Source organism: Boleophthalmus pectinirostris, unplaced genomic scaffold (assembly GCF_026225935.1).
Source record: "Boleophthalmus pectinirostris isolate CB_2022bp ecotype Guang Dong unplaced genomic scaffold, ASM2622593v1 HiC_scaffold_20, whole genome shotgun sequence".
Classification (NCBI taxonomy): Eukaryota; Metazoa; Chordata; class Actinopteri; order Gobiiformes; family Gobiidae; genus Boleophthalmus; species Boleophthalmus pectinirostris.
The window spans coordinates 10446820-10473008 of NW_026571153.1; the positions used below are offsets into that span (position 1 = coordinate 10446820).

General features: G+C 38.6%; 1 protein-coding gene across 3 annotated transcripts in view; it reads right to left on the reverse strand.

The window, feature by feature from the left end:
* Window positions 1–2071: 2071 nt before the first annotated feature.
* Window positions 2072–26189, reverse strand: part of peli3 (pellino E3 ubiquitin protein ligase family member 3) — a 28544-nt gene continuing 4426 nt past the window's right edge. The window contains exons 2-8 of one of the 3 annotated variants that reach the window (XM_055156379.1): window positions 24627–24787; window positions 18058–18255; window positions 12317–12446; window positions 7910–8011; window positions 5231–5461; window positions 3537–3725; window positions 2072–2984 (exon numbers count right to left, since the gene is read on the reverse strand). In XM_055156379.1, the coding sequence (XP_055012354.1) occupies window positions 2385–2984; window positions 3537–3725; window positions 5231–5461; window positions 7910–8011; window positions 12317–12446; window positions 18058–18255; window positions 24627–24745 (1569 nt within the window). In that variant the 5' untranslated portion in view covers window positions 24746–24787 and the 3' untranslated portion in view covers window positions 2072–2384. Of the gene's footprint in view, window positions 2985–3527; window positions 3726–5230; window positions 5462–7909; window positions 8012–12316; window positions 12447–18057; window positions 18256–24626; window positions 24788–26189 lie in introns of all 3 variants that reach the window. The other 2 variants (XM_055156378.1, XM_055156380.1) reach the window with 2 other exon arrangements.

Here is a 26189-nt window from a genome sequence, read left to right on the forward strand (position 1 = left end):
TGAGGACCTCAGGGACCGGCCTCCTGCTGGTGCCCAGAGTCAGGACTAAACAAGGGGAGTCAGCGTTTCAGGTTCATGCAGCTAAAACCTGGAACAGTCTTCCTGAACATGTGAGACAGACTCTTCTGTGACGCTGTTTAAATCCAGGCTCAAAACATTTCTGTTTAACTGTGCATGTAACTGAAAGGTTTTCATTCTGCACTCTTCTCTCCAATTTATGTCTCTCTTTTTTAATTGTAATCTTCATGATTATTTATGTTTTGATTTGTTTTTATTATGATTTTAATGTATTTCTTATTCTGTAAAGCACTTTGAATTACTTTGTGTACGAATTGTGCTATACAAATAAACATGCCTTGCCTTGCCTTGCCTATATAATGTATGTAGTTTGTAATTTGTCTCATATTACTCACAGTAATATTAATAACAAATACACACGATAAAGTGGTTTATAAAAAATATAACTCTAGAAGTTTTATTTATTTCTGAGTGAAATGAATAAATTATTTGATATTAGATTTCCCATTGGAGAAGGGAAAAAAAGCAAAAATACTACGTCCTGTAGGGGGAGCCAAAGACAAGAGCTCCAATTTACATTTGATCCTGTGGAAAAACAGTATAACCACACGTGACCACGGTACTGGCGTCTGGAAGCTACAGTGCAGCAGGTGTGTTTGAGATTTTAAAAAGATATTTCCACTTTTGTTGTTTTCATATTCGATTTGGAAATATGTCAAAACAATTATTAACACTTTTTAATAAAAAATCTGCTCGTGTTATGGCCCTCAATTTGCCTGACCAACCATAATTTTGGGTAAAATCAATTTGTTTAACAGGCTAATATTTGTATGTAGGCCTAGGAATTACATTCTACTTACAGGATAACATTATTTCAGTGTTTAACAGGTGTTTAATGAACGTTTATTTGGAGAAAAAAAGCCAATTTAACAGCATGAAGAAAGTGCGTAGGATCAAATTCGTTTTACCTCCTACTCCCTCTGTAACGTGTTTAAATTTTAATATATTTTTTGACAAGATGTATAAAAGTGTATCTAGGTTATACTGTATGTTCACAATATTTAAGCAGCTTATTTCTTCAAGTAGGAATTACATTTACATTATGGCTTGATTAAAGTAATGCACAATGTTAGGGTAAAATGCAAATGAAAATGCAAAAAAAAAATAAATAAATGTGTGGAAAAAAGATGAATGCATATGTTTGTTTGTGTAAAGTGGCTTGACCTCAGTGCACTTGTTACGTTGCATTCTCCACAGGCTTCAGTGTCAGTGCCAGTGGTGATTGTGATGCCGAGTGGGTGCAGTGGAGCTGGGATCTCCTCTCCTCCTCCAGATCCTCCTGCTGATGAGACGTGGACCGCTGATGGTGACCTTGAGTTATTTTTAGCTCAATGGGGGCGCTGCACACTGGGAGGCAGGCTTGCAGGCACTAAAATACACTAAAAGTCTAAATGCACCTGTGCTTCTATTACTGCATGTGCATTTTATCTGTTTTTTTATGCATATACACATTTCTCATCCAATCACGTACAGATGCAAATGTCTGTATCATTAATTAAAAGTGACAGGAGCTTAGTTGGTGGTGTGTTTGTCCACAAATCTGAAGGTTAGTGTTTTGAATCCTGCTCTCAGCACCAAACATCATTAGTTGGGCGGTCGGATACACTGACCCACAGGTTGGCAGTGCAGTTCCAGCTCCCAGAAATTAATACTGTCCTTGCGTCCTTGGGTAAAACACTTAATCCACCTCACTCCCAATGTCTAGGTACGCTGGTGTATGAATGTGCATGTGAATGGGTGAATAGTTCCTTAATGTAAAGCGCTTTGAGCGTCTTAAAGGTAGAAAATGTTAAATAAAAATCTGACAATTAATTATGACAAGATCAGTTTAAAAATGAGATTGAGTTCTGATTCATGCCTTTTATTTATTGTAAAATACAGTATAAATTATCTGTGCCAAACCAAATAATTTAAGTGGCTAGAAATAATATTGACTATTGATAAGTGACTACAAAGCTCATGTAACTAAAATATGTGACAAATGATCCTTTAATCTATCAAATTTTAACCCTTTCCATCAAGTTACAGTTGTATAGCAGCACACTGGTCTCATTATTTGTCCTATTCAAATGCTCTGGTGTGTTTTACATGTAGAATAAAACCAAACAGGAGAGAAAATTGTTTATGTGTAAGTAAGAGCCAAGGTCTGTTCATTTCAACACGTTTATTTACATTCTCTCCATACACGTCATAACTCATGTGAAGCCTTGGCATCTACTATTGCATGTCACAGTCAGTCAGTGGCTTGTTTCTCTGTTCATTCCAGTTCAGTCCTGCTGGTCTGGTGTCCTCCAGGGGGCGCTCTCTTAGTCGACGGGGCCCTGGAAGATGAGTTTGACGTGGCCCTGCTCTCCGGTGAGCCAGGTGCCACAGAAGGGACAGGCGGCGTGGAAGGCGTGGGTGCCGTGGGGCAGGGGGATCTGACTCCACCCCATCACAGTCTTTTCAGAGCACACATGACCACAGGGGCAGAAGGCATGAGTGGGGGGTCCCGCATCCAGATACAGCCCTCCTTCACAGCCCAGCCACAGGGGCACGTACGGCCCCACCCTCCTGCACATGGGGCACTCCCTCTCCCCGGTACTGGGCGGAGCCGTGCCCCCAGGACCGGCCGGGCCCTTCTCCTTACGGTAGCCCCAGTTGTGATAGCCGTGCACGTGGCCGCAGTTCATGTAGACCCAAGGCTGCTTCTTGTCCACGATCTCCCGCTGGGCGAGGCTGGGGAAGGCCAGGGTGTTGAAGCCCACGGGACACTGCGGGCGTGCAGCGTTGAGCTCCTGTCGCAGGGACTCCAGCTGTTTGAGGGTGGGAGTGTGACGCAGGCCCGCGGGGGTCCTCCACAGCAGGGTGGCCCCACACAGGTCGATAAGAGAGCCGTCCTGCAGGGTGTTGGACTCATTCTCAACCTGAGGACACACATGAGTATCAGACAGGTGGCACAGAGCTCAGCCTCAGTGTCAAAATCTAAATTTGTTTCTTTTTACTATTATAATCAAATTTACATCAAATCTTTTCTAAAACAGCTGTGAACTTGGCTTATTGTTCCCTCTTCATTTTCTTCCAACCACCACTTGATGGTGCTATACATCAGAGGATGCAATCATCATTTGCATGGTCTGTATTTATTTAAGAGGATAAATTAGAGTTTAAAATTAATACTGCATCCCAAAGGAAATCCAGATTTCAGCAGCATCCCAGAGTTACAAATTCCAAAAGCACAAATTAAAAAGATGAGCCAAACATTTATACTGATGTCTTATTGAAATTAAGAGTCAGGCCTTCACATGTAGTTTGTCATAAGCCTGATTTGAATAACTGAATATTTTAACAGATTTTTTTCTTTGATTTAATATACTTCATACAGAGGCTGAGAGGTCAAAGAGTCACACGAGGTTCACAGAGTCTGCTTGTGTGTAGTGATATGGTAATATGAATGCTTCTTTTATTACTTTTCTCACCAGTTTGCCCCTCTGCTGGGCCGAGCGGGTTTCCCTCAGGGCAAAGACGTTCCCACACACAGAGATCTCCCTCCACACTCCTGGAGACGGCTCGGACACAAACTCTCCCGCCGGGTGCATCACCAGGACCCCGTTAGTGGTTAGGCCGTCCATCAGCCCGTCTGAGGTCCTCCACTTGGCTGCACGCTCCTGGGAAACATGAGAAGAGGTGAGCGCTAAGAGGACAGAGGAGACGAGATGATGGGAGGGGGGGAGGAGAAAGAGAGGGGCGGGGGGGGGGGTAGAGCAGGAGAGATGAGGAGAGATGAGGAGAGAGGAGGAGAGAGGAAGGGAGAGAGGGGGGAGGAGGGGGGGTGTTGTCGGAGGTGGCTGCTGACAGAAAGAGCAAACGTGGCTTTTCTGTGGCTCTATTTTTAGAGCAGTGCAGGATGACTACAGGTTTAAACACACTGATGCAGCAGAGGTGCTTATGGGAACAGTGGGTTATCTACATACATGAGCTGTCAACAAAAAGCAAGGGAATAAGTCAAGCTTCCGATGCACACCATTTTGTATTTTGAGTAAACTCTAAGCATATAACGCAAATATACATTACGATATTTATAATGAATCAGGCTCCATATATGATTTTTGATGGCAAATTCTATTGTCTGAATTTAAGTTTTCAAGTCAGTGTGACTATGGCTTTTCAGCATGTATAGTGCGATACAAAAAGTATGGAATATTCTAATGACTGCTCTGTTGTGTAAATCAGTTTAATGTCTTTCTCAGCTCATAGTATGATGAGGCAATAACAGAGCCTAATTATAGCTTATAAATATGAGTAGCTATAGAATAGTTGCTATTTTCTTCATATAAGTAAATATACACAGTGGGCGAGCAGTTATGTAAGAGCGCTTAGCGCATGTGTGTGCAGTGTGCCGAGTGAGCGGGCCTGATGATCTCTGACTGCTGGCCTGGTTTTGGGCTCTTCTGATGAATGTTGCATGGGATGAAGTCATACTGCCACGAGCTGCACACGGCTCAGTGCATCTGTGCGTCACGTTTTAGTCCGCCCCCGCCTGCCTCTGTGTCTCCACAGACCACTCATGAAGGTTAATGATAGAGAATAAGATAAGGTACTTATCAAGACTCACCTCTCTGTATTTGTACCTGATGAACCAAGCAGAAGTCCTTACTGTTACATTAGTGTGGCTCGTTTCCACCTCTTTATTTTTGACCTGAATAATATGTTTACGTCTGTTTAATATCTACAAGCGTAAGCTTCTGTTAGTGACAGTGTTACTGTCAGTATAATATTAAATTAAGACTATGTTCATGTGAATGGCATATACAGTGTGCCTGTTCATGAGCACGCATATACTGGAAATACTCAACAGAGCCTTTCTTAGAAAGATCGGAATACCAACAGATTTATTTCAGGAGTCAGAGAGGAAGTGCTATAGGACCACCTTACATGTATTCTTGCTTTCTCTTAAATACACATACACACATATTTGTACAAACGTTTAGAGCACTAGTCCTCCTGCTGCAAGTGCTGCTAGTTGATCTGAGTGATTTGTCAGCGCTCAGATGCTCTCACACTCATGAGCCTGGTCACATGCCCTGATGGATATGATGTCACCCGTGGGCGTCCCTGCTGTCCTGGCACGTGTTTCCATGGTGACCGGGTCATCAGTGAGGAGCAAACTCACCCCAAGGAAGATGTTCTTGGAAGAGTCGAATCCTGCGGCGTAGATGCGTGCTGTGTAGGGGGCGCTGCGCTCACACATGATCCTGCAGGCGTAGCGGGAGATGGTGCTCTGTGCAGATTGGCCGCCGTTGCCTCCTTCCCCCGCAGCTCCGCCCCCTCCTCCCTGGCCACTCCCACTGCCTGCTGTGTCTGTCACCACAAAGTCGATCATGCTCTCGGTGGACCGGCCAATCTGCAGAGACACAAACCATGCACCTTTAATAACAGACTATATAGAAATGAACATAGGACTAGTGCCAGGAAAATGATGTATTACTCATTTCATTATTAATAACAGAAGAGTAAACATCACTATTGTGTTATGACCTTTTATGTAATCATCCATTACCTACTAATAGACCTCCACACAACAGCAGTGTTTGCCATTTAATTTTTTATATGGGTAAATTTAAATTAGACCATTGTGGGAGCTTAAACTAGCCCACATTATGGAACAAACTGAAATTTGATACAGTTTTATCAGGCACATACATGCCAAAAGCAAAAGCAGTTAGTGTAGAATTCTTGTCAACACTGAATGTTTATGTATTGAGTAGCTGAATTTAATTTTATTCTAGTATTTATGTTTCTGAGGTGTTACACATCATGGCTAGAACAGCTGTAGATGGCTGCTGTGAGCGTGAAATATTGTGCGGACAGAGATGAATGTCATGACTAATCAAATCTCAAGTACACTGTACAGAAGAAGCTCTATCTTCTACAGCAGTGGACTCGCTGACATCTCTGTTTGACTTCAGGGAGCGAGTAGGAGTCCAGGAGGTGGATGGTGCCTGCTGGGTCTGGCCTCTGTGCATCTCCTGTTGATGTTCCCAGACATTTGTGACTCATTCCCTCCTGTAGAGGCCCCGTGGAGAGGGCTGGCTCATACTGGCCCTCAGCGCGAACTCCTGACACAGCACTCGGCACAACAAGCTGCCATTACAAGTCATTATTCGTCACCAGATTTTGGCCATTGTAAGGTTAAAGGTACACTGAGTAGTTTTTCTGGAGAAGGGGTCGCTTATGGCTTGGGGATGTTATTGTTTTGCCTAGAACAGGGGTGGGCAATTACTTTTTCCATGGGGCCACATGAGAAACAGAGGGCCTGGTCAAAATGCTTAACTCAATTCTGCATAATATTAATTGTATTTCTTTATAAAAAGCAGTAAATGGCATTGTTTTGATACACTGGTGACTTGTATTGAGTTTATATTATGACTAAGCAATGAAAAAGTGAGGCTGCCTTATAAAAAAATTCAATTAAAAACACCTCTAAAATAAAAGCAATGCAGCTTTAGTCCATGCATGAGGTAAAAATTTGAATTTTTTTTTTTTTTTGTAATTCCAAATGAGCTTAAACGGGCCGGTCAGAGTCAATCAAAGGGCTGTATGTGGCTTTGGAGCTGTACAATGCCCAGGTCTGTCCTAAAATGTTTCGCTATATGGCATTAAACCTTCCTATCTTACATTTATTCAATCAGAGGTGTTTTTATTGCAACAAAATACCCTGAAAAACTCGCATTCTTACAGTAGAAGAACTATCATTGACGGGGGTCTGATGTCTCTAGATGGCCTTATAGTTTTGTGCAACATGAATCAATCAAATCAATCAATCAAAACACAAAGAAAACCAAAGTGCTTCACAAATGTTAAAGGTGCACCTGCTGTGTAACTTTTTATTTGAGGATCTGTCACCTGATGTTTCTATGGATATGTCATTGCTCTGCCTGGAATGTTCTATAGTATGACATTAAACAGCTCTACTTTGCATTTAATTACAAGTGGTTTTATAGCTCAGAAATTCCTAGAAAAACAGGCCATTCTGACTGTGAACAGAGTCGCCTCTCCACATGTCTGACCTGTAACTTGGTCTGGTTTAGTTTTCCATGAAAATTGAAAGGTTTAATGCCACACCGTGAAACATTTCAGACAAAGCAAGAACACCTCCATGGAGAAAAGATTTGAAGGGATATCCACCAGAAACGCAATGCAATGCACCTTTAATGCCCCACTGTGTAACATTCATACCAGTAAATGCACTAAAATGGCTGTTACTGTGTATTTATACTGCTTATTACTGCCTCTCTTGCCCCTCCACAGGCTTGACATGTTACACAGTGGAGCTTTAAGTCCATTTGACATTGCTGTACCATTCTTAGTGTTATGTTCACTCCATAATACAAACCTATCCTATTTTTTTGTTAAATATAACATTTAACAAAATACAATAATCAACATAAAAACAAAACACAAAAACATAGAGCAACACCCACAACAAACACACACACTGACACAAATTTAATTAAATAAAACAAAAGTACTCTGGTAGTGCAGCATAACCACACTGCTAGGCCCCCTTATATTTATATTTTGGCCAATTTATAATTTAAATTCCTTTTCTCTTGCTCTCTTCTTAGTTTTTCCCCCCCATTTGTCATAAACATTTTTATTGATTATCCTTAACTAATATTATTTTCACCAGCATTATTTCCTTTCATCATCTTTTACTATTTATCACAATCTTAAAGCATAATTTTAAAGGCATTTTTTTTTCTCCCCCCTCTTCAGCCCCCCAGCCTATTCTTCTTAACCTTTAAATCTGAGTAGTGCTACTTTTTAGTGCGTGCACCTGGACACTGACCTGAAACATGTCCGTGTTGGTGTCATGGGTGTACTCCACGATGACGGAGTGACTTCGTGACAGCGTATAGGAGATGCTGTGCTGGCTTTTGTTGCTGAGTGCCTGTCCAGGGAGAAAACACATGAAAATACATGCAGCAGGTCACATGGCAAGGAGACAGAGGACACAGAAAGCTTAGGGCTAATTCATCTCCATCGACAGTGAAAATGGATTAAGGTTGTATCAGCAGTAGTGTAGGGATGACTGCTTTGTACATATCGAATCATCTAGCTAATGTTAGTTTATAGATGAACAATCTGAAAGGTTCTATATTACACAAAATTGATTCTTGTGAGCTTTTAGTCATGTTAGAATTCTGTTACCTCCTCAAAAACAGACCTGCACTGGAAAAACACAATATCCAGGTAAGTTAAAATGACTTAAATGAAGAAGATTTTACTTTATTTGAGTCGATTCAACTTGATAAGTATAATTATCTACCAATGGAATAAGTGTGTTTTTCAATTCAAGCAACATTCTATTTTGTTTCTTATTTTAAATGCAAAAAGTTGTTGTTTTTCTTATTTTAAGCATTGCAAGATGTATTTTCATATTTTAAGTACAAAAAGTCTTACCCCACTGGCAGATAATTTTACGTTTCAAGTGAAATTTACTCAAATTGTGATAAACTTTCTTAATTCAAGTCATCTTAACTCGACTGGATTGTGTTTTGTTTTGTTCAAACATTTGAGTAATCCTTTATTATTCCTCTGTCCACATCTCCAAAGCTCAAACTGCTCTGTTCCACCTTGTGATGTCATGTAGTGGTAGCTTTCAATGTAACAGCTCCTTTTACCTTTAGTTAAGTATAGACAAGCAATTCCTGAAGTAAATTATCCAAATGATTCTAGTGAAGGTGTGTGGAGTTTAAAAACACAATGGCGCACTTCCTGTATTGTGTGTTAAACCAGAGGCAGTACTACCATTAGGAAAAATTAGACGCCTGCCTAGGGCCCCCAACCAATTGCCCTCAGTGCCACTAATGCCCAAGGCCTCAGAGCAATTTAATTTCTCTCAATATGACATTAAATGAGAGTAGTTTACTTTTAAACAATAATCATAAGAAAAATGTATAATAATCATATGTAATGTAATGGATGTAAACAAAAATGTGACTGTACTAGCAAAAAAATACAACTACTTCCAGTTCTGGTTATCTAGCAGGCTACCGAACTAATAAGACAAGTTTACAGAAACATATAGAAATGTGCAAATCTCAAGAACAATGGGGAAAAACAGACAATACAGTGGTCCCTCGTTTATCGCAGGGGTAACGTTCTAAAAATAACCCACAATAAGCGAAATCCGCGAAGTACTCTGCTTAATTTTTTTACAGTTATATCTGTTTTAAGGCTGTAAAACCCCTCACCACACACTTTATACACTTTTCTCAGACAGGACAGTTACAATCCTTTTTGCATCCTTTTTAAAACTTATTGCTGCTGTCGTCCTGGTGCTATTTTTATCCTTCTTTATGTAACGAACCGAAGATTAATTCATTCCGTCATAACAGCTGCGTAACTTCTATCTTCCTTTAGCATGTCCAGAAGTCCACAGGAGACTTTGTCGGTGCAGAACATTTCGTCGACATTGTGGGTTTTGTCGGAGTGAAAACTTGCAAACATAAAGTACTTCAGAATCGCACTGCCAGTGATTGAACATTTATGTAGATTTGAGAAGCTGAATGCATTTTGTACTGTACAGGAGACACGGCACAGAGGAGATTGATTGACAATGGTCTGGAGTCCCTTAGCCAATCAGGATGCAGGGGGAGGAACACAACACATGTTCATACGCTGTAAAAATAGCATTCAAAATTGCACAAAAAAATAAAAAAAAAAAAAAAAAATCCATGAAACAGTGAGACTGTGAAAGGTGAACCGTGTTATAGTGAATGATAACTGTAAATATATTAAAAACAAAACAAAACGGTGCATTGTAGAGAGGGCTCCAAACTCAAGTTCACCTAGGGCCCCCAAATTGGTAACTCCGCCACTGCCTTAAACGTGTGTGAATGAAACAAAACACAACTTCAGGTGTGTTTGTGATGAGGAAACAATATTATAGCATAGATAGTTTAGTAAACAGTGTAATATGGGCCCTTTACTATTCTGATTCTTTTCAAACAAACATTTTTAAAAGACTGGAATATGAACAGACAAACTAATACAAGAATCACATTTCAGAACATGTTGCACCAGTCTAAACTAGAGGATTAGCAGTTTTTAGACCGAATTAGAATATTTTCTTGTTTGTGGAGGAAATTATGGCACTAAAAATAACAGCCTTTGTGATTTGTAAATTGTGTCCATTCAAATTGCAGCTTGATTGCACGGTGTAAATATAACACTGGGGTTCCTCTGATGTTTCGAAGTACAAAATACATTAGTGGACTCGCAGTACTATTCATCTGAAAGAGCCGGACATTTCCAACTGCTTTCTCGCCGAGCTTTGCCAGATGGTGCGCTGCAAACAACCATCTGGCAATGCTAGAAAAGCAAGTCAGGGTGGCATTTTTTACAATATGAAGCAATGTTTAGTAAATTAAAGGTGCTGCCAAACATATCTGTGATTCATTTGGTAAAATATGCTTCTCTCTTCTATGCCAGTAGCTGTTAAAGTGACACATTGTTACTGGGCAGACAGCGATGATTAAATTAAGATTGACAGGAAAAACTAAAGAGCTGAGTTATTAATAAACTAGCTTCAGGATTCTATTACGACTTAAAGGGGCACTATATATAGGCCTGTCATGATAATTACTACATCCACTTCAGTATATGAAAGCTGGAAGAAGATTTCTGGGGTCAGTATTTATCACATGTACTTTTTCGTTTTACTACAGGGAAATGTTGGGGCATTTTTTGATTATACGATAAGATCTGAGCAGTAGAAGGTTAAATTAATAACCTCTGTGACTCATTACAGATGCAAACTAAGTATTAAAGTGTTTCATTCTGCTGTTTATTTATTGCAGCTCATATTTTTTTTAACAATATATAGATTTACAGCATGAATTAGTTTCATTTTTTATTATTTATCGTCTATATTACTTAAGCAATATATCACACAAAAAAAATTGTTATAGTTTTTAAAATTTGGACCCGCCTTCTGTTTGTGTCCACTGAGATGTACTTGCATTTCTTACAATGTTCCACACTATGGCATTTAAATTATCTATCTGCACAGAGACAAGCAGGTTTCGCGGTCAGCCAAGTAAAAGTCAGATCTGTGGAGAGGCGACCCTGCTCATAGTAAGAATAAAAGGGATTTGTGGATAATAAAAGCACGACTGAGAAAAATGTTTGATGCCATATTGTGAAACATGCCAGTGCAATGTTATCTCCATGGAAACAAGTTGGTGGCAGACTCTAAAACATAGAAGTTACATACTGTACCTTTAATTAAATAACAATACAATTAGGGGTGTGCAAAAATATAGAAATTTCGATATATCGTATTGTTTAATGTGATGATACAGTATCGATATCATGGGCTGCTGTATCGATATATCGCCAAGATTATTTTTTTGGTATATTTTACTAAATAATTTTGTTACAACGCTGCAGTTTTGTTGCTTGAAACTCATTTATGCAACACTTTTGACATTTTCACTGTTTTGATGATTAAAATGTTTGTGTTTCATATTAAATTTGCACAAGAAGTGGTTTAACAAAGACCTTTAGTATCACAGCCATCATTTAGACATTATTTTTTATTGAACCATATCAAATCGATTTGAAATATATCGTACCAAATTGAAAGTTCACTTTATCAAGATATGTATCGTATTGTGGCCTATGTATCAAGGTATGTATCGTATCAGCAATTTCTTAATGATACCCAGTAGAGACGTAACAATACCTGAAATATCGTGATATCGTATCGTCAGAAGTCTCACAGTAATATCGAGAGCTGTCATAATATATCGAATTATAAGTTCCTTTGCTTAAATGCATTGTTCTTTAGTAGGAACAGCTACTAAACATAGCAAACTACATATCCCATGATTCATTTCAGCACAGACAACATGAAGAAATACGTTTTTTACTTGAATTCTTCAGATTGTGACAGTAACAATTCGCACCAAAATCTTGTCAAGGTATTTTAAAAGCAAAAAAGTGTCCTATCTAGAATTATGTTTGCCACACCAAAATATTGTAATAAATATCACACTGTGAGATGCATATCCTGAAAACATCGTACCCAGAGATTTGGAGATCACATCCCTAATACTCAGCCCTTTTCACAATACGTATACAGTAAATTAAATAAATAATCAGCATAGTTTTTTGGTATGTTACATCTAGAAATGCTAACTATTTCTGATCTCTTTTTGTGATGTACAGTAGTTGTTTTGAGGCGTACCTTTGACACCAAGGGAGTGGAGACATTGTGAATAACGTCCGGTTTGACTCCATTGGCTTTGGGTCTCTTGTAAAGGGCCAGACGACTTCTCCTGCGACCCTTGTCTCCATTGGACAGAGACCCATTGTGCCTGAAAAACACCAAGACACAATTTAATATTACAAGACGATCTATAAAAAGTATACAGATTATTAATAGACATGTCATTTTACGTTCTTTTACAGTGGAACATAATAACATCCATATTGACATCACTGTGGTCGTAAAAACAAAAATTGCCCAAAAGAGTAGTGAGAAGAAAAAACGCATTTAATCCCAAACTCATTTTACATAATGAGCTTTCATTTGCATTCGTCAGACATTTTACATCAAACCATATGGACTATTTACATGTGACTGTTATACCTGGGTAACTTCACTATCATCATATTGCAAGAATAAAAATTAGCAGTTTTAAGCCTCTACCCCAGAAATAACCATGCTGTTCAATATTTCAAAACTGATAAATAATAGTTTTCTTTCTGCTCAGTATTTGTGGAGAATTTATTGTTAACCAGCAATGTTCTGACCATAATATAAGCCATTACTACGCCTGTAAATACACCACATGGAAAGATAGTTGCCCCTTAAACACAGATGATGAGTATACAAATAAACAAATGGTAGTTCTCCTGGTTTTATTTCATTGTGCATCACACTTGTAGCTCTTTGTAATTCAAAATAAAATGATCTAATAGCCACACAGCATAATTTCATCAGTAATTTTAAGGCTTTCAGGATAATAGAAAGAAAAACTGCCTATATTGAAGATAATATTGGTGATTTGTGTTTTTGTAAAAAATCTTTCTCACAGTCCAAGAAGCTGAATGAGACGAAAAACAAAATTTGGCCAAAAAATTACTTACGCAGTAATGCAATGTCTGGACAATATAGCTTTGAAAATGCAAGACCTAATTCCTGTAAGTGTTAATTATATTATATTTTGTTCAGGGTGACGAAATTTCAAAACTTTTCCACAAATTTTTCATGATCTGAAGTGAATTTTCCATGATTTTACGGGACCTACATGTATAGAATTGATCATACTTTTAGGTCTAAGTATGAATTGTTAACCATTTCCACTCACCTTATGGTTTGGTATTATAGTTTTTTAACATTCAAATACTGTCAGTGCATTTATTGTCGGCGCATACGTTTGGAAATAATCATAATAGCCTAATGATAACTTAAGAGAACGCTGTAGTTGCCTGAAAGAGATACTAAAACTCCATGATTTTCCAAAACTTTCATTGAATTTACAAATTTCTATGACCATGAGAACCCTGTCTGTCTCTTCTGTTATCCACCAGGTCACAGCGGGAGCCTGGATGGATGGGTGCTGTGGGTGTTATTGTGGGTGTTATTGTGGGTGCTGCGGTAGGTGGCCCCTCCCCCAGTCCATCCTGTAATCACATGAAGCCCTCCTCATCACTCAGCCTCGGGTCAATAAGCGAATCTGTGATAGACGCGAACACATCCACTCTGCAGCGCTCCCCAGTGTATGCTCAGCTCTGCATTTGCCTGTGTCATGATAGGTTTGTATTATTGATCAGTGTTTAGGCAACTGTGTCCTTTAAAGAAGACATATTACACTATATTTGCGGCGGAACTGCTCCTCACCTGCTGGCCCTCTTCTTCGTAGTGCTATTTTAACGTAGCACCAGACTTTAATTCAGCATGTTTTTATTTTAGGGACTAGTCTGAAGCACAGAGCAGTGGGAGTTTTTCCATAATGTGTCCCATTTAAATTCGGTGACCTATTTTTTTTCTTTCTGTTACATGTCTGTTTGGGTAAAAAGGGTCAAAACATTTTTAGGACCCAATTGAATGAAACAATATTATAAGTAACATTATAAATACTATATAAATACATTTGTAAACATGCATCAACATCATCAGACCAGTTTTAAGTAAGAAGAAAGGAAGAAATCAGTGAGAAAACAGCATGTCCCTCCCGGGTTCTATAGTTTGGCAGTGCAATTAATTAAATTTTAAAGGTCCTATATTATGCAAAATTGACTCTTGTGAGCTTTAAGTCATGTTGTAATGTTGTTACCTCCTTAAAAACATATTATAGTTGTGTTTTGTTTCATTCGCCCATGTCTGAGTAATCCTGGTTTATTAGTCTGTCTACATCTCCAGGCTCAAAATGTTCTGTTCAAATTTGTTTTCAAGTTATTAGGTACGATTTACCTTTAGTTCAGTAGAGATTGATAACTCCAGGACTGAACTCATCCAACTGATAAGTGTTAGGGTTAGATGAAAGTGTCCACCTTTGGCAGATACAACAGCTGAACACACTCGTGGCTCGTTCTTTTTACAACAGAACTCAAATATTCTTCAGAAACTTCTTCCCAAGTCTGTTGCAGAAGTTCCCATAAATGTGTGGCACTTGTAGGTTGCTTGGCTTTCACTCTTCTGTCCAGTTCATCCCAAACCAGCTCAAAGGGGTTTGTGTGGAGTCTGGAGACTGTGCTGGATGCTCCATGTTTTCAACCTCACCATCTTGTTCTTTTTTCCTGAGGTAGTTTTGGCAGAGCTTGGACTTGTGTTTTGTATCTTTTATCTTGATCTTTTTTTTTTTTTACCTCTGGCTGTTCAGTTCTTACCTTTGTACCGTTTCAAGCTCTTCATTGGACTTGCAGGACTTGAATTGCAAAAAATAACTGGAAAAATTTGGGTGTTCTAAAACTTTTGAGCTGGTACCATATATGGAGTTTAAAAACACAATGGAGCCCTTTCTATATTATAACATGACATCACAAGGTGGAGCAGAGTGTTTTCTGTTTGAGAGCCAAACTCGATTTAAATATGCAGGGTTGGTGTGTGAAAAACAAAACATAAATCCAGGTAAATAACATTACAACAGATCAGAAAATAGTGTAATATACTGTAGGCCCTTTAATCCTGATAACAATTACAAAAATCTGTATTATTAAAAGACAAAAGATGAATAATTGATAAGATTATCCTTGCTCTACAGGATAACTTTTGACATATATAACTGGTTCAAATAATCATAATTATAATATGACTCATATATGTTGAGCAGCCCAACTAAATAGTTTAAATAGTGTGAGAAAGTTTTGGATTACAAAACAGTGCCCATTGGAATGCTGATTTGATTGTTGCGCTCCTATTTTGAATACGACCTTTGTGGGCTACACAAAATTTGGTTCGAGCTCCTTCTACAAAGCAGTGTCATTGTTAACTAACGTCAATGGGGCTTGGCCAGAACATCCATTTGCGTAAGCTCTGACGAACTGCATTTGTTTATGAGTTTGTAGGTATGCATCCATCATTCTAGGTTCAGTCAAATAAGAGAATGCCACCCAAATAACTAGAAAATATATAGTCACGCCATGTTTCATCTCCACAAAACATGATGTAATAATACGTTTAGAGCAGTGTCAGGGGTTAAGTCGCTGTACATGCAAATATGTGGAGCTTCCTGTGCGTGAGCGAAACAAATGAAGTGCTTTGTCTCTTTGGCTTGGGTTGTATTAAAATGTCATGTAAGGTAAACTCTAGTTCCGCATTTTAAGCTCTTATATTACACAAAATTGACTCATCTGAGCTTTAGATTAAATGTTATAAACTTGTGAATGATTGTGAATCTAAACCTATATATGTCCTATAATGTGACATCCTAATTCGTAACACTCTTGGTACTTTGATCTAGCCTGATTCATCAGACCTCGCAGCGTTAGAATTTGTTTGCGTGATGGTAGGCAGGTACTTTTTTCCATTCAACCAATCACTGCTATTTGGTTGTAACATATGTATATTAAGCTTTTCCCAAATCCCGTAGGAAGAAGGGCAATAACATCTTTCCCCTTGATAAAATTCACCAAACATTTTCTTTGTTCCGGCTTTAAATCCTCAATCTTGGGAATCGTTGCCAACACAGAATGTATGGCTCTTCGCTGATTGGCTGGTGCCTGAACTCACACCTCCGGGTTTTTGCAAACTGTCTAGTGTATTCAGATTCCTGACCTAGTCGCTGGAGAGAAATTAAATTAAACGGAGGCACTAGGTGGCGCCAGCCTGGCTAACTTTGATCGCCCTCATTATAGAACGTCACATTTTCCCTTGACTATAGTAGTAGATTGGTTAAGACGAATTAAGTGGATATGAAAGAGGATTTATGTCTCTTCATCTTTTTAGTTCATCTCATGACACACATATTTCCAAGTTTCGGAGAAATTAAACAGGACTCAAAATACTACAGAATTAAAATGAGCTTTAGTCTATTTGTTTTAAGTCATGTTGTAATGCTGGTACCTCCTCAAAAACATACCCGGTGTTGTGTTTATTTCATTCATGTTTGAATAACCCTTCATTATAAGTCTGTCTACATCTCCAAAGCTCAAAAAATGGACTTCTGTATTACAATATGACAGAACAAGGTGAAAAAGAGCCTAAATATGCAGGATTTGTGTGTTAAACATTAGAACATAGATCAGAAAATAGTGTAATATGAGCCCTTTAAGCATTACTATTTTGTATATAAGGACTTAAATGCAGTGTATCTAAGTAGCGGTACATTTAGTCTTAAACTGCTTGTTTTCAGATGTTTCTATTGTTAAGTGGCTGAAAACATTTCTGGAGAGCAGCAGTTCTCAAATTAGGTTTTTGTTGCGAGAAGGAGCATTCTGCCCAGAAGAAGAACATTTAGTGCTGTACTTTTCTCAAATATCTTGTAGTGCGGGGAACATTTGTCCAGTCACTTGAAAAATTCCTCTACTCACACTGTTTATTGTACTTGGATACACTGTGTATTCTTGTTGTTAGATTTTTATTTTTGCGCTGAAATGGTGCAACCAATTTGGAAAAAGATGTGTAGGTTTAGAACGTAGGCTGCTAAAACAGGAATTCAAAGGCATTAAATTACCTTAAATCCTGTAACCTCACAGGACCACAGCTCTGCACCCGGGATCCCATCTCCAGACCTTAATCTAGATTTAGTTACTTAGCTGGTATTGTTTGATCACTTTATCCAAACAAACAAGTGATGTGAGATTATTAGGGGTGTAACAATATCCAAGTCTCACAATATGATATCGTCACGGTATGAACCTTACAGTACGATATTTATTGCGATAGGGGCTCATGATTAGGGATGTAACAATATCCAAATCTCTCTGTACGATATTTTCACGATATACATCTCACGGTACGATATTTATTGCGATATTTTGTGGGGGCTACTAATCACGATATTTCTGTTATTGTTACATCCCTAGAGATTATTGTCAGTTATTGTAACGACACCATAAATATGAACTCTCCAGAAGTTGTTTACAAGATGCACTCTGAGCATAATCCTACTTTCTGAACATATATCGCACATCTAATCACCAAAATCATGTAGTCCTAATCCTTGGATTTATAAAGCATCAGTGATTACCTCCTGGCACTAAAATGCATTGTTTTTTTGTTTTTGTTTTTTTTGCAGTGGTAACTAAAATTTTTTAACTCAATCTCTTTGGAAATTCTATAATGGCAGTAAATGCACTAAAGGCTTGTCAGGGCAGAAAATATCACATTATGAAGTTAATCCATACTGCGAGAATTGGATATTGTTACACCCCCGCTGTGCACATTTAGACTTGGACAAACTTAAAAAATAAAGTGAACTGACTAAGTGAACTGAAAATGGCTTCTTCTTTTTTCTCTCCAGGCCTGTGTCAGAGGCTTACCCTAATACGATGAGCTCTCCGTACTTGACGGGCTCCTTGTCCTCCGAGAACACTCCGTCGTGGGGCTGTGAGCTGCACCCCAGGGGAGGCGAGGGCTGGGTCTTGTTGCAGGACGGACGCAGCTCCAGTGATGGGGGGGGACACAGCGCCTCTGAGCTCCCCTCCAAAACCATGCCCACGGGCCCAGACTGAGGCTCGCTGTGGGGGAAGAGGAGAGAGAGAGACGAGGTGAGACACAGAACTCAAAACCTGCAAAGAAAGAGCTCATGTAGATTCTCAGAGAAAGTGGAAATTTGAGCCACTCGGCAGCACACTTCTCGATTACAGGTCTTTCCGCTTGTTTTAAAGATCTTGTAAAAAGGCAGACTAGCACACAAAGACATAAAGTGAGGATTAATACTGGATTCATAACTAGTGAATGTACAGCTATTTTTCCCCTTATTATAATGATGTTAGTGATGTGTCCAATGTCTGTCTTAATTTATTTAAATTTTTTCCTGAAGACTGGGTCGCAACCTTTTGGTGGGATGCAAGAGATTTGTTATGGGTCGCCTTTTCACGATCTGCATGTAGCTCAGTTCTGCCTACACGTCTGATATGCGTGTTGCGCTCTCCTCCTGCGCCTTGGACTGGAATGTGCAACAAAAATGCAGACAGGCCCACCTATCTCATTAATCACAAATGTTGAAATGTTAAGACATGTTTTGTATAATTTCTAATCTAATTATTTTATTGACTATTTTGTTCCAATATTGCTGGTTCAACTGAATGAAAAGAAAAAGAAATGGGCTACATTTAATGTCCACATAGGCGACTCATGAATCCTTTTATTGCTGTTTCGATTACTGTTATTCATTGTTTAAAACTTGAGTAATACTAATTGTTCAGAGACTCAGTCAACAATAAAATATCCTCACTAATGTTCAATAATGGTCAAATCCACCTTTATTTTGTGATTTACGAATATCTTTTGACTTGGGGTTGTGAATGTTTGTGACTTTTAAAATATGGGTCCTCAGAAAAAAGTTTGGGAAACACTGATTCATTTAATACAAAAAAATTATCGGGCATACTTAGCTGCTATATTTGTTGACAGGGACAATAAAAGTCGTAGTAAAGTTTTGAACTATAAAAATGACTTGTCCTGATACAAGACAACACATATCTTCAAATGTTTAGGCCAGTAGCAAAGTATTTATTGATGCCTTCACAAATAACCACCATCTCAAGTCAGAAGACACCCGCATTATGAATACAATGGCCTCAGTGATAAAAAAGATAAGAAGCGAGACTGCCAATTTGTGACATCGGCCCCTTCAAACACTCACACGCACACCACATTCACACTAGGCAATGTGGGTAAAGTGTTTTGCTTAATAATACCGCAGTTGTACGCAGAGATATGTGAGTAAGAGTTTCACTAAATAAACGATATGAAATACTGCAATGCTAATAATGTTCAGTCACTAAGTAAAAAGTAAAAGGAAGCAAGTTAAAAGTGAGTGGGCGACTTGTACTGACTCAATGATATCGACTTGATATTTTCTCTCTGCGTGTCTCTATCTAGTAATTGCCAGATCTTGGTGAAGCCCGGCTGTGAGCGCAGTAACTAGTGTGTACTGGGGCTGTGCTGTGGTGCAGTGCAGATCTGGACGTGGCTCTTGGTTACTGCCATAGTTTTTATGGGATGAGCTCTGTGTGTGTTTGCTGACCAGGGCCTTTAGTCTACAGCTGGTTTCAAAGAAGTGAGCCAGCTTTTTGCACACCCGTACACGATTTAACGCAAGTCTGAAATACATTACATGCAGTGAATTACGAGGGTTGTCACGATAACAAATTCTGAAGTGTGATGTATTGATTCAGAAAAGATAGATGATAAACGATTATACTGAAACTGCCACTGACACGATCATCTTAAAGCAGGATTATCCCACAAAACTTTAAAAAAATACATAATATCAGTAAGAAACATGTGCTAGTAGTGCTGCAATACATACATACATAGCAAAATGAAGCACTATAGTAGTAAATGTGTCTATAATGAGTAAGAGAAGTTATTTATTCAACCTTCTAAAGCAGAAATCTTACTGCAATACAGAAAAATAGCATAAATAGCACAGAAAAGGTACATACTACATACTTAAAATGCCTTAACAAGACTTAATCCAAAGAACTAAGATTTAAAAGTGCTTAGAACTGTTATTTCTTCATGTAGTTTGCCCCAAAACGGAGCAAAGGATCATGGTCTATGTAGTTTGCTCTGTTTTTATTATTTTATTTATCTATTGCTGCATCATTGCTCTTAAATTTAAGCAAAGAGACTTGTAATTGTGAGAACTGTGACGATAGAGTGTCATGATATTTCTGTTATTGTTACATCCCTAATACATACATAGCAAAATGAATCACTATAGTAGTCATTTGTGTCGATAATGAGCTAGAAAAGTTATTTATTCAACCTTCTGAAGCTGAAATCTGACTGCAACACAGAAAAATAGCAAAAATAGCACAGAAAAAGTACTTACGATAAATATGTAGTCTCTCACAAAAAACTGTTCCGTGTTTTATTGTTTGAACGATAAGTTGATAGAGTATTTTTCAAGACAGGATTATGAAATACTAGCAGAAGTAACCCCAAAGCCTCCAGTTTCTTGCATTACCCTCAAGCTGTTTTTTGAAGATCTTTGTAAACAAATATGAAGAGTTGCTGAGCTAGATTGACGTCACAGAATGAACTAAACCAGTGTCTAATTTGCTTTGAATTTGACTATATTTTGAATTGTCTTCTTGTGCGACTGATATCTATTAGTGCTAAAAGTGCTCTGCGAAGAGACAGGCCTCATCATGTGCGACTACTCTTAACCACCAGATAACAATTTATTGACTAACTGTCAGCTCCAGAATCTAAATGAACCTCCGGAGAGAGGTCGTATTTTGAAAGCACTCAATATCTCTGAAGACAGCCCCGGACAACTCTCGTCTACGCACAGTCTACTAACAACTAAAGACACGCGAGCTGGGATCCCTTCTACATCAGATTACTCATCAGAAGAATATTGTCCGACTAAGTGCTGTTTCTAACACCACACTCAGCTTCTAAACCGGTCTTATTACTGAGGCCTATTATTACTCTCAGTGGGCGGGACCACCTACACCGAGAGGAACGCTAACAACAAGGCTCTTAGCTTTATTCTGTGTTTAAGCCCATTAGATAATCATCCTGGGATAGGCACAGGGACAATACTCCGAACACGCTTCCAAATTGGACTGGGTTCCCATTTCTCTGGAAAACATCAGTGATCAGCCATGCTTCCTGTGAGCTCCTACCGCTGTCCAAAGCTGTTCAAGATGTCGCAAACAACCGTACTAATGTGAATTCATTCATAAATCTGACATGATGTAAACAATGTGGTTATATGAAGAATGTTGGTTTATTTGTAATGTACGATGATAGCAATACCATTTGCATAAATGGATGGGCAAGACTGGATAATCACAGTTCTTTGCAAAGAGATCAAGAGCATAGACAGTCGACTTGGGAACTGCATCCTCAACTTAATTTCTGTGAAGCAGGAAGGCTAACAGCTCTTTCACTCCATGTTTATGCTGTGAAAAGTACAACTTATGTGAACAGGATTAAAAGATCTATCTACAATGCTAATTCATAAAAGTACCTTGATACAGAGGATTTAACATTAGTAATATTGATCTGCAGATCAGTGAGGACCGGACCTGGAGCCTAAACACCACCAGCATTACAAAGCATGCCCAGCAGAGACTGTTTTATTTCTGCGAACACTCTGCTGGAACGGGCTCTCCCAAGAAGTTGCTGACCAACTTCTACCAGTGTACCATTGAAAGTGTTCTGACGTAGTGCTGCACGTCATGATACAGCACCTGCACAGCTGCTGAAAAGAAGGGCCTGCAGCGAGTGGTGAGAACAGCTGAGAGGATGGTGGGCTCCTCGCTCCCAAACCTGGCCACCCTCTACATTTCACATTTCCACACACGGGCCTCCAACTTTCTGTAGGACCACACACACTCTGGGAACAGCTTCTTCTGCACTCTCCCCTCAGGAAGGCTTCAAACTCCCCTCACACGCACAAACAGGCTGTGCAACAGCTTCTACCCACGAGCAGTGGACATGCTCCAGGCCTGAAGGAACTCAGTGCTATAATCTATTTATTTATTTAATGTTTTTATTGGTATGGACATGAGAATATGTCTATATATATACATTTTTACTGCTACAGATTTTCTCTGTCAAAGTTTCACTGTATTTTGTACAATGACAATAAATCTATATCAGTAAATCAATCAACAAGTAGTGATAGATTCCAACAAGTCTACTATTACACTATGTTGTATTTTTACTAAGATAAGAATCCTATTTACTCATACTTAGGGTGGCCAGATGTCCCTATTTACCTAAGACAGTCCAGTTTTGAGCCCTGTGTCCCCTGTCCCAGTAGATTTATCCAAAACCACAAATTTCTCCCAATTTTATACAAAAAATGCCCCAGGTGGCCCTATTTTTGACCAATTTGATACCTGCCAACAGTAAAGAGAGTCATAAATTGTAATTTATTTTGGTAAAATACAGAAAAGCTGCTTAAAAATGTCCAAAACACAAACAAAATGTGACTATACTGACTTACATTAGTCATGAGTGGTTTTTACCTAATAGTTTTTCTTAATCACGCACTCGTTTCTCAATTTTATCATTACCAACCACCAAAAAAACAGGGATGTCCCAGTTTTTTTAATCTGAAATTCTAGTCATCCTACTCATACTTTTCTTGAAACATGCTTGAAATGACTGCTAACTTCTCCAGGCCTTTCCAACATGGCTGCCCTCCTCCAAACAGCAGCACAGGGAAAAGCCCCATCATGTTATTATCATCGGTGTCCCGTATAGAGTACAAGTCAAGAGCAGGGCGATAATTAGATGTGATAGAGTTTGGTGCGCGCTGTGAAGCATGATGGGAACACCTCTTCATAATCACATGACGGATGGTGGCTGGTGGGGGACATTTCATTAGAGTGGATGCAGAGGTGGAGGCAGTTGGGCTCAGGGGACATATACGCAGGCGCACGGGGGAAGAATAAAGAGGGAACACTGCATTATAAATAAGAGCTTCAGATTTACAGATCAGATAGGATGGTTGGTATAAATAAAATTATGAAAAGAACATGTAGGATTGTGCATTCTTGTCATAATCTGAAGAACTCGCAAACGGTTTTCTGTATTTTGGTGAACAAATGACAATTTATGCTCCACTTTACTATTGTCATGGATCAGATTAGTCAAAAATTGTCATAGTCTTGTTTTAGTCTTGGTTTAGAGGTGATGTTGTCCTGGATTAATCTTAGTTTAGTCCTAATTTAGATGAAATTGGTCAAAGATGGGGACACCATTTCTTGTATAAAACTGGAACAAATCACTGGTTTTGTGTAAATCTGATGGGACAGGGGACACGGAGCTCAAAACTGGGACTGTCCCGGGTAAAAAGGGACAAAGATAAGAGTTTGAAAGTGAGGAACAATGCTAACTCTGAGCTGGAGGTGTTCAGATGGTACACAGGAAGTTAGAGCATGATGTACAATATGGGTGGAGAAGAGTGACCATAGGCTCTATTCACGCTTATGTCACAATCCAGGAAGACGTTTAGAAACATGCAATGACAACTTCTAGTGTAGTTCTTGACACTGGGCTTGCCGGCCTTCTGTGATCAAACCCACTGAAATAAATGTGATGAGCGGTTATAACTGTTGATTAGCCGAACATAACGGAAAGCTGCAATGACACGTAGATGAAGAAAGCTGGGCCATTTTCTCATTTTTCCTAGATTTTGTCAGGCTTACTACCGCAAACAAAGCTCGCCGGAAGTTGTCATCGCAGGTTTCCAAATGGATTCCTGTTTGTGACATAAGTGTGAATAGAGCTTATTACGTTATGATTGAAGAACAAGAGTAGGAAGCTCAACAGTTTTATTTTATTTATTTTTTGGAAAGTCTATGGAAAAAAAATAAAATAACGAATTCAGGAGATCAGCAGATGTTGAGATCAATAGAACCACTAAGCGAACCATTTACTCTCTACTGTACTTCTTTCACTTTAATGTAAAATACTGTAGATGCATAATACAGCTAATAAGGACCCCTAATTAACTTGGTCCAAGAAATCAAACTTTTTGTAAATAGACAAGCAAATACAGGAAGAAAGTGTGTGTACTATGTGTTCTGTAGTTTATGATGACTTTGACATAAGTTAGAACTCACACAGCATGTGTTTAATGCAGCTACATTATACTATACTATATAAATAAATAAAGTGATATATCAAAATATCAACATAGAAAATAAGTCGTAGAGTAGTTGTGGTGGTCCCAAATTATTATTTTCAACAAAATGCTATTACAACGCTTTACAAAAAATCTGTCCCCAAGAGATTTTTAATACAAGGAGCTCAGTGAGTTATATTAAATTATACTATAGATTGTACATTATTATTAAAAATTCATCTAAACTAAAATACCACTACAGTATAGTTATTGATAATTATTAACCTTAGTATCTTGGGAGGAAGGTGCGGAAGAGGAGCCATATATTTCGTGGGTGGGAGGGCGCATGTGCGGAAGTGTCCATCGCTGGCAGGGTGATGGATTGCCTTTTCTGTGCCATGCATTTTCTAATCAACCCACAGCCACATCCTGGAGAGAGGGAGGCACTACAGGAAGGAGGGAGGGACAAAAAGCACCATGTGACAAAGGAAGACAAAGGGAATGGAATAATAGATAAAGAAGAAGAGAGTGTTGGAGAGACTAGAGAGACACTGGGTTATACAACAGAGCAACATGCAGGAGCGGAGAGGACCACGCACTGCACCGTGTTACGACACACGAGTCAGTCTTTTATAGAAACAAGATGAAGGGACATTTATGAGCCATTCTACAGGCTGGACAGGGGCTGGACAGGGTTAGTGAGTCAATTATAATACACAGGAGTACACAAAATACATTTCAAAGCAAGACTATCTATTTGTTATTGTCCATTGCATTAATACTTATGCTGATCTGTGTTTTATTGTTGTTATTATAAGTGATTTTAAACTGATTGTAGCACTTTGAGATCTGTTTTTCATGTGCAGTATAAATAGAAATGTGTTATTATTATTATTTCTAAAACTAGAATTAAAATCAGATTCCCTTGTGAACTATATCAGTACTGAAGAAAATCACAAAATCACAAAAACTGACCTTTCCTGAATGGTCTTATTGCACAGTCACCACAACAGCATTGAGAAGTAGGACTGCTGGTTCCATTTTGTTGCAATTTAGGCTCAGATTCAGTCATAACATAATTTAATTTATATTTAGTGATTGCATGTTATAGCATATTTAGGATTACATTACGTTTGCATTACTATATTTCATAATTTGTATTTTGTGTAATTTTCATTTAGTTTTGAATTTGTTTAGTTTAACTTGTTTAGTTTTAGGATTTCCAGAGATGTCCAGGCGCTAATATGATGCACTGAGCTCGCGCATTCATAGAAGGTAAAAGTATTTTTCTGTATCTTGTGTAAGAATTTCAGTAAAGACGCGGCGAACACACTGTTTTCTATCGTTGTTAAAACCTTAAACATGGGTAGACTCGTTCTTTCTATGTAAAAGTGGTTCACTGCATGAATACGATAAGAAGAACTCACTGAACCCAAGAAGGGAAATTTAACCACTTCAAGGACTATACTCACAACTAAACCAGGATTACACCACAACTAAACCAGAAACCGATTAGGACTAATCAGGAGTAGAACAAGATCAAAACTAATCTATAGCCAGGACCAGTGGGAGTGTGATGCTTTTAGAATGATCTTGAGCTACATCAGAACTATTATTTTGTGCTGAAAATGACATTCTATTAAATAGTGGTATTAAGTAGGGATGTAACAATAACTGAAATATCGTGATATTGTATCGTCAAAGTTCTGACAATAATATCGTGGACCATCATAATATATCGAATTACAAGTCTCTTTGCTTAAATTAAAAGTTATGGTGCAGCAACAGCTGAAAAAAGACAGAGGGAACTACATAGACCATGATCCTTTGCTCTATTTCAGTGTAGAC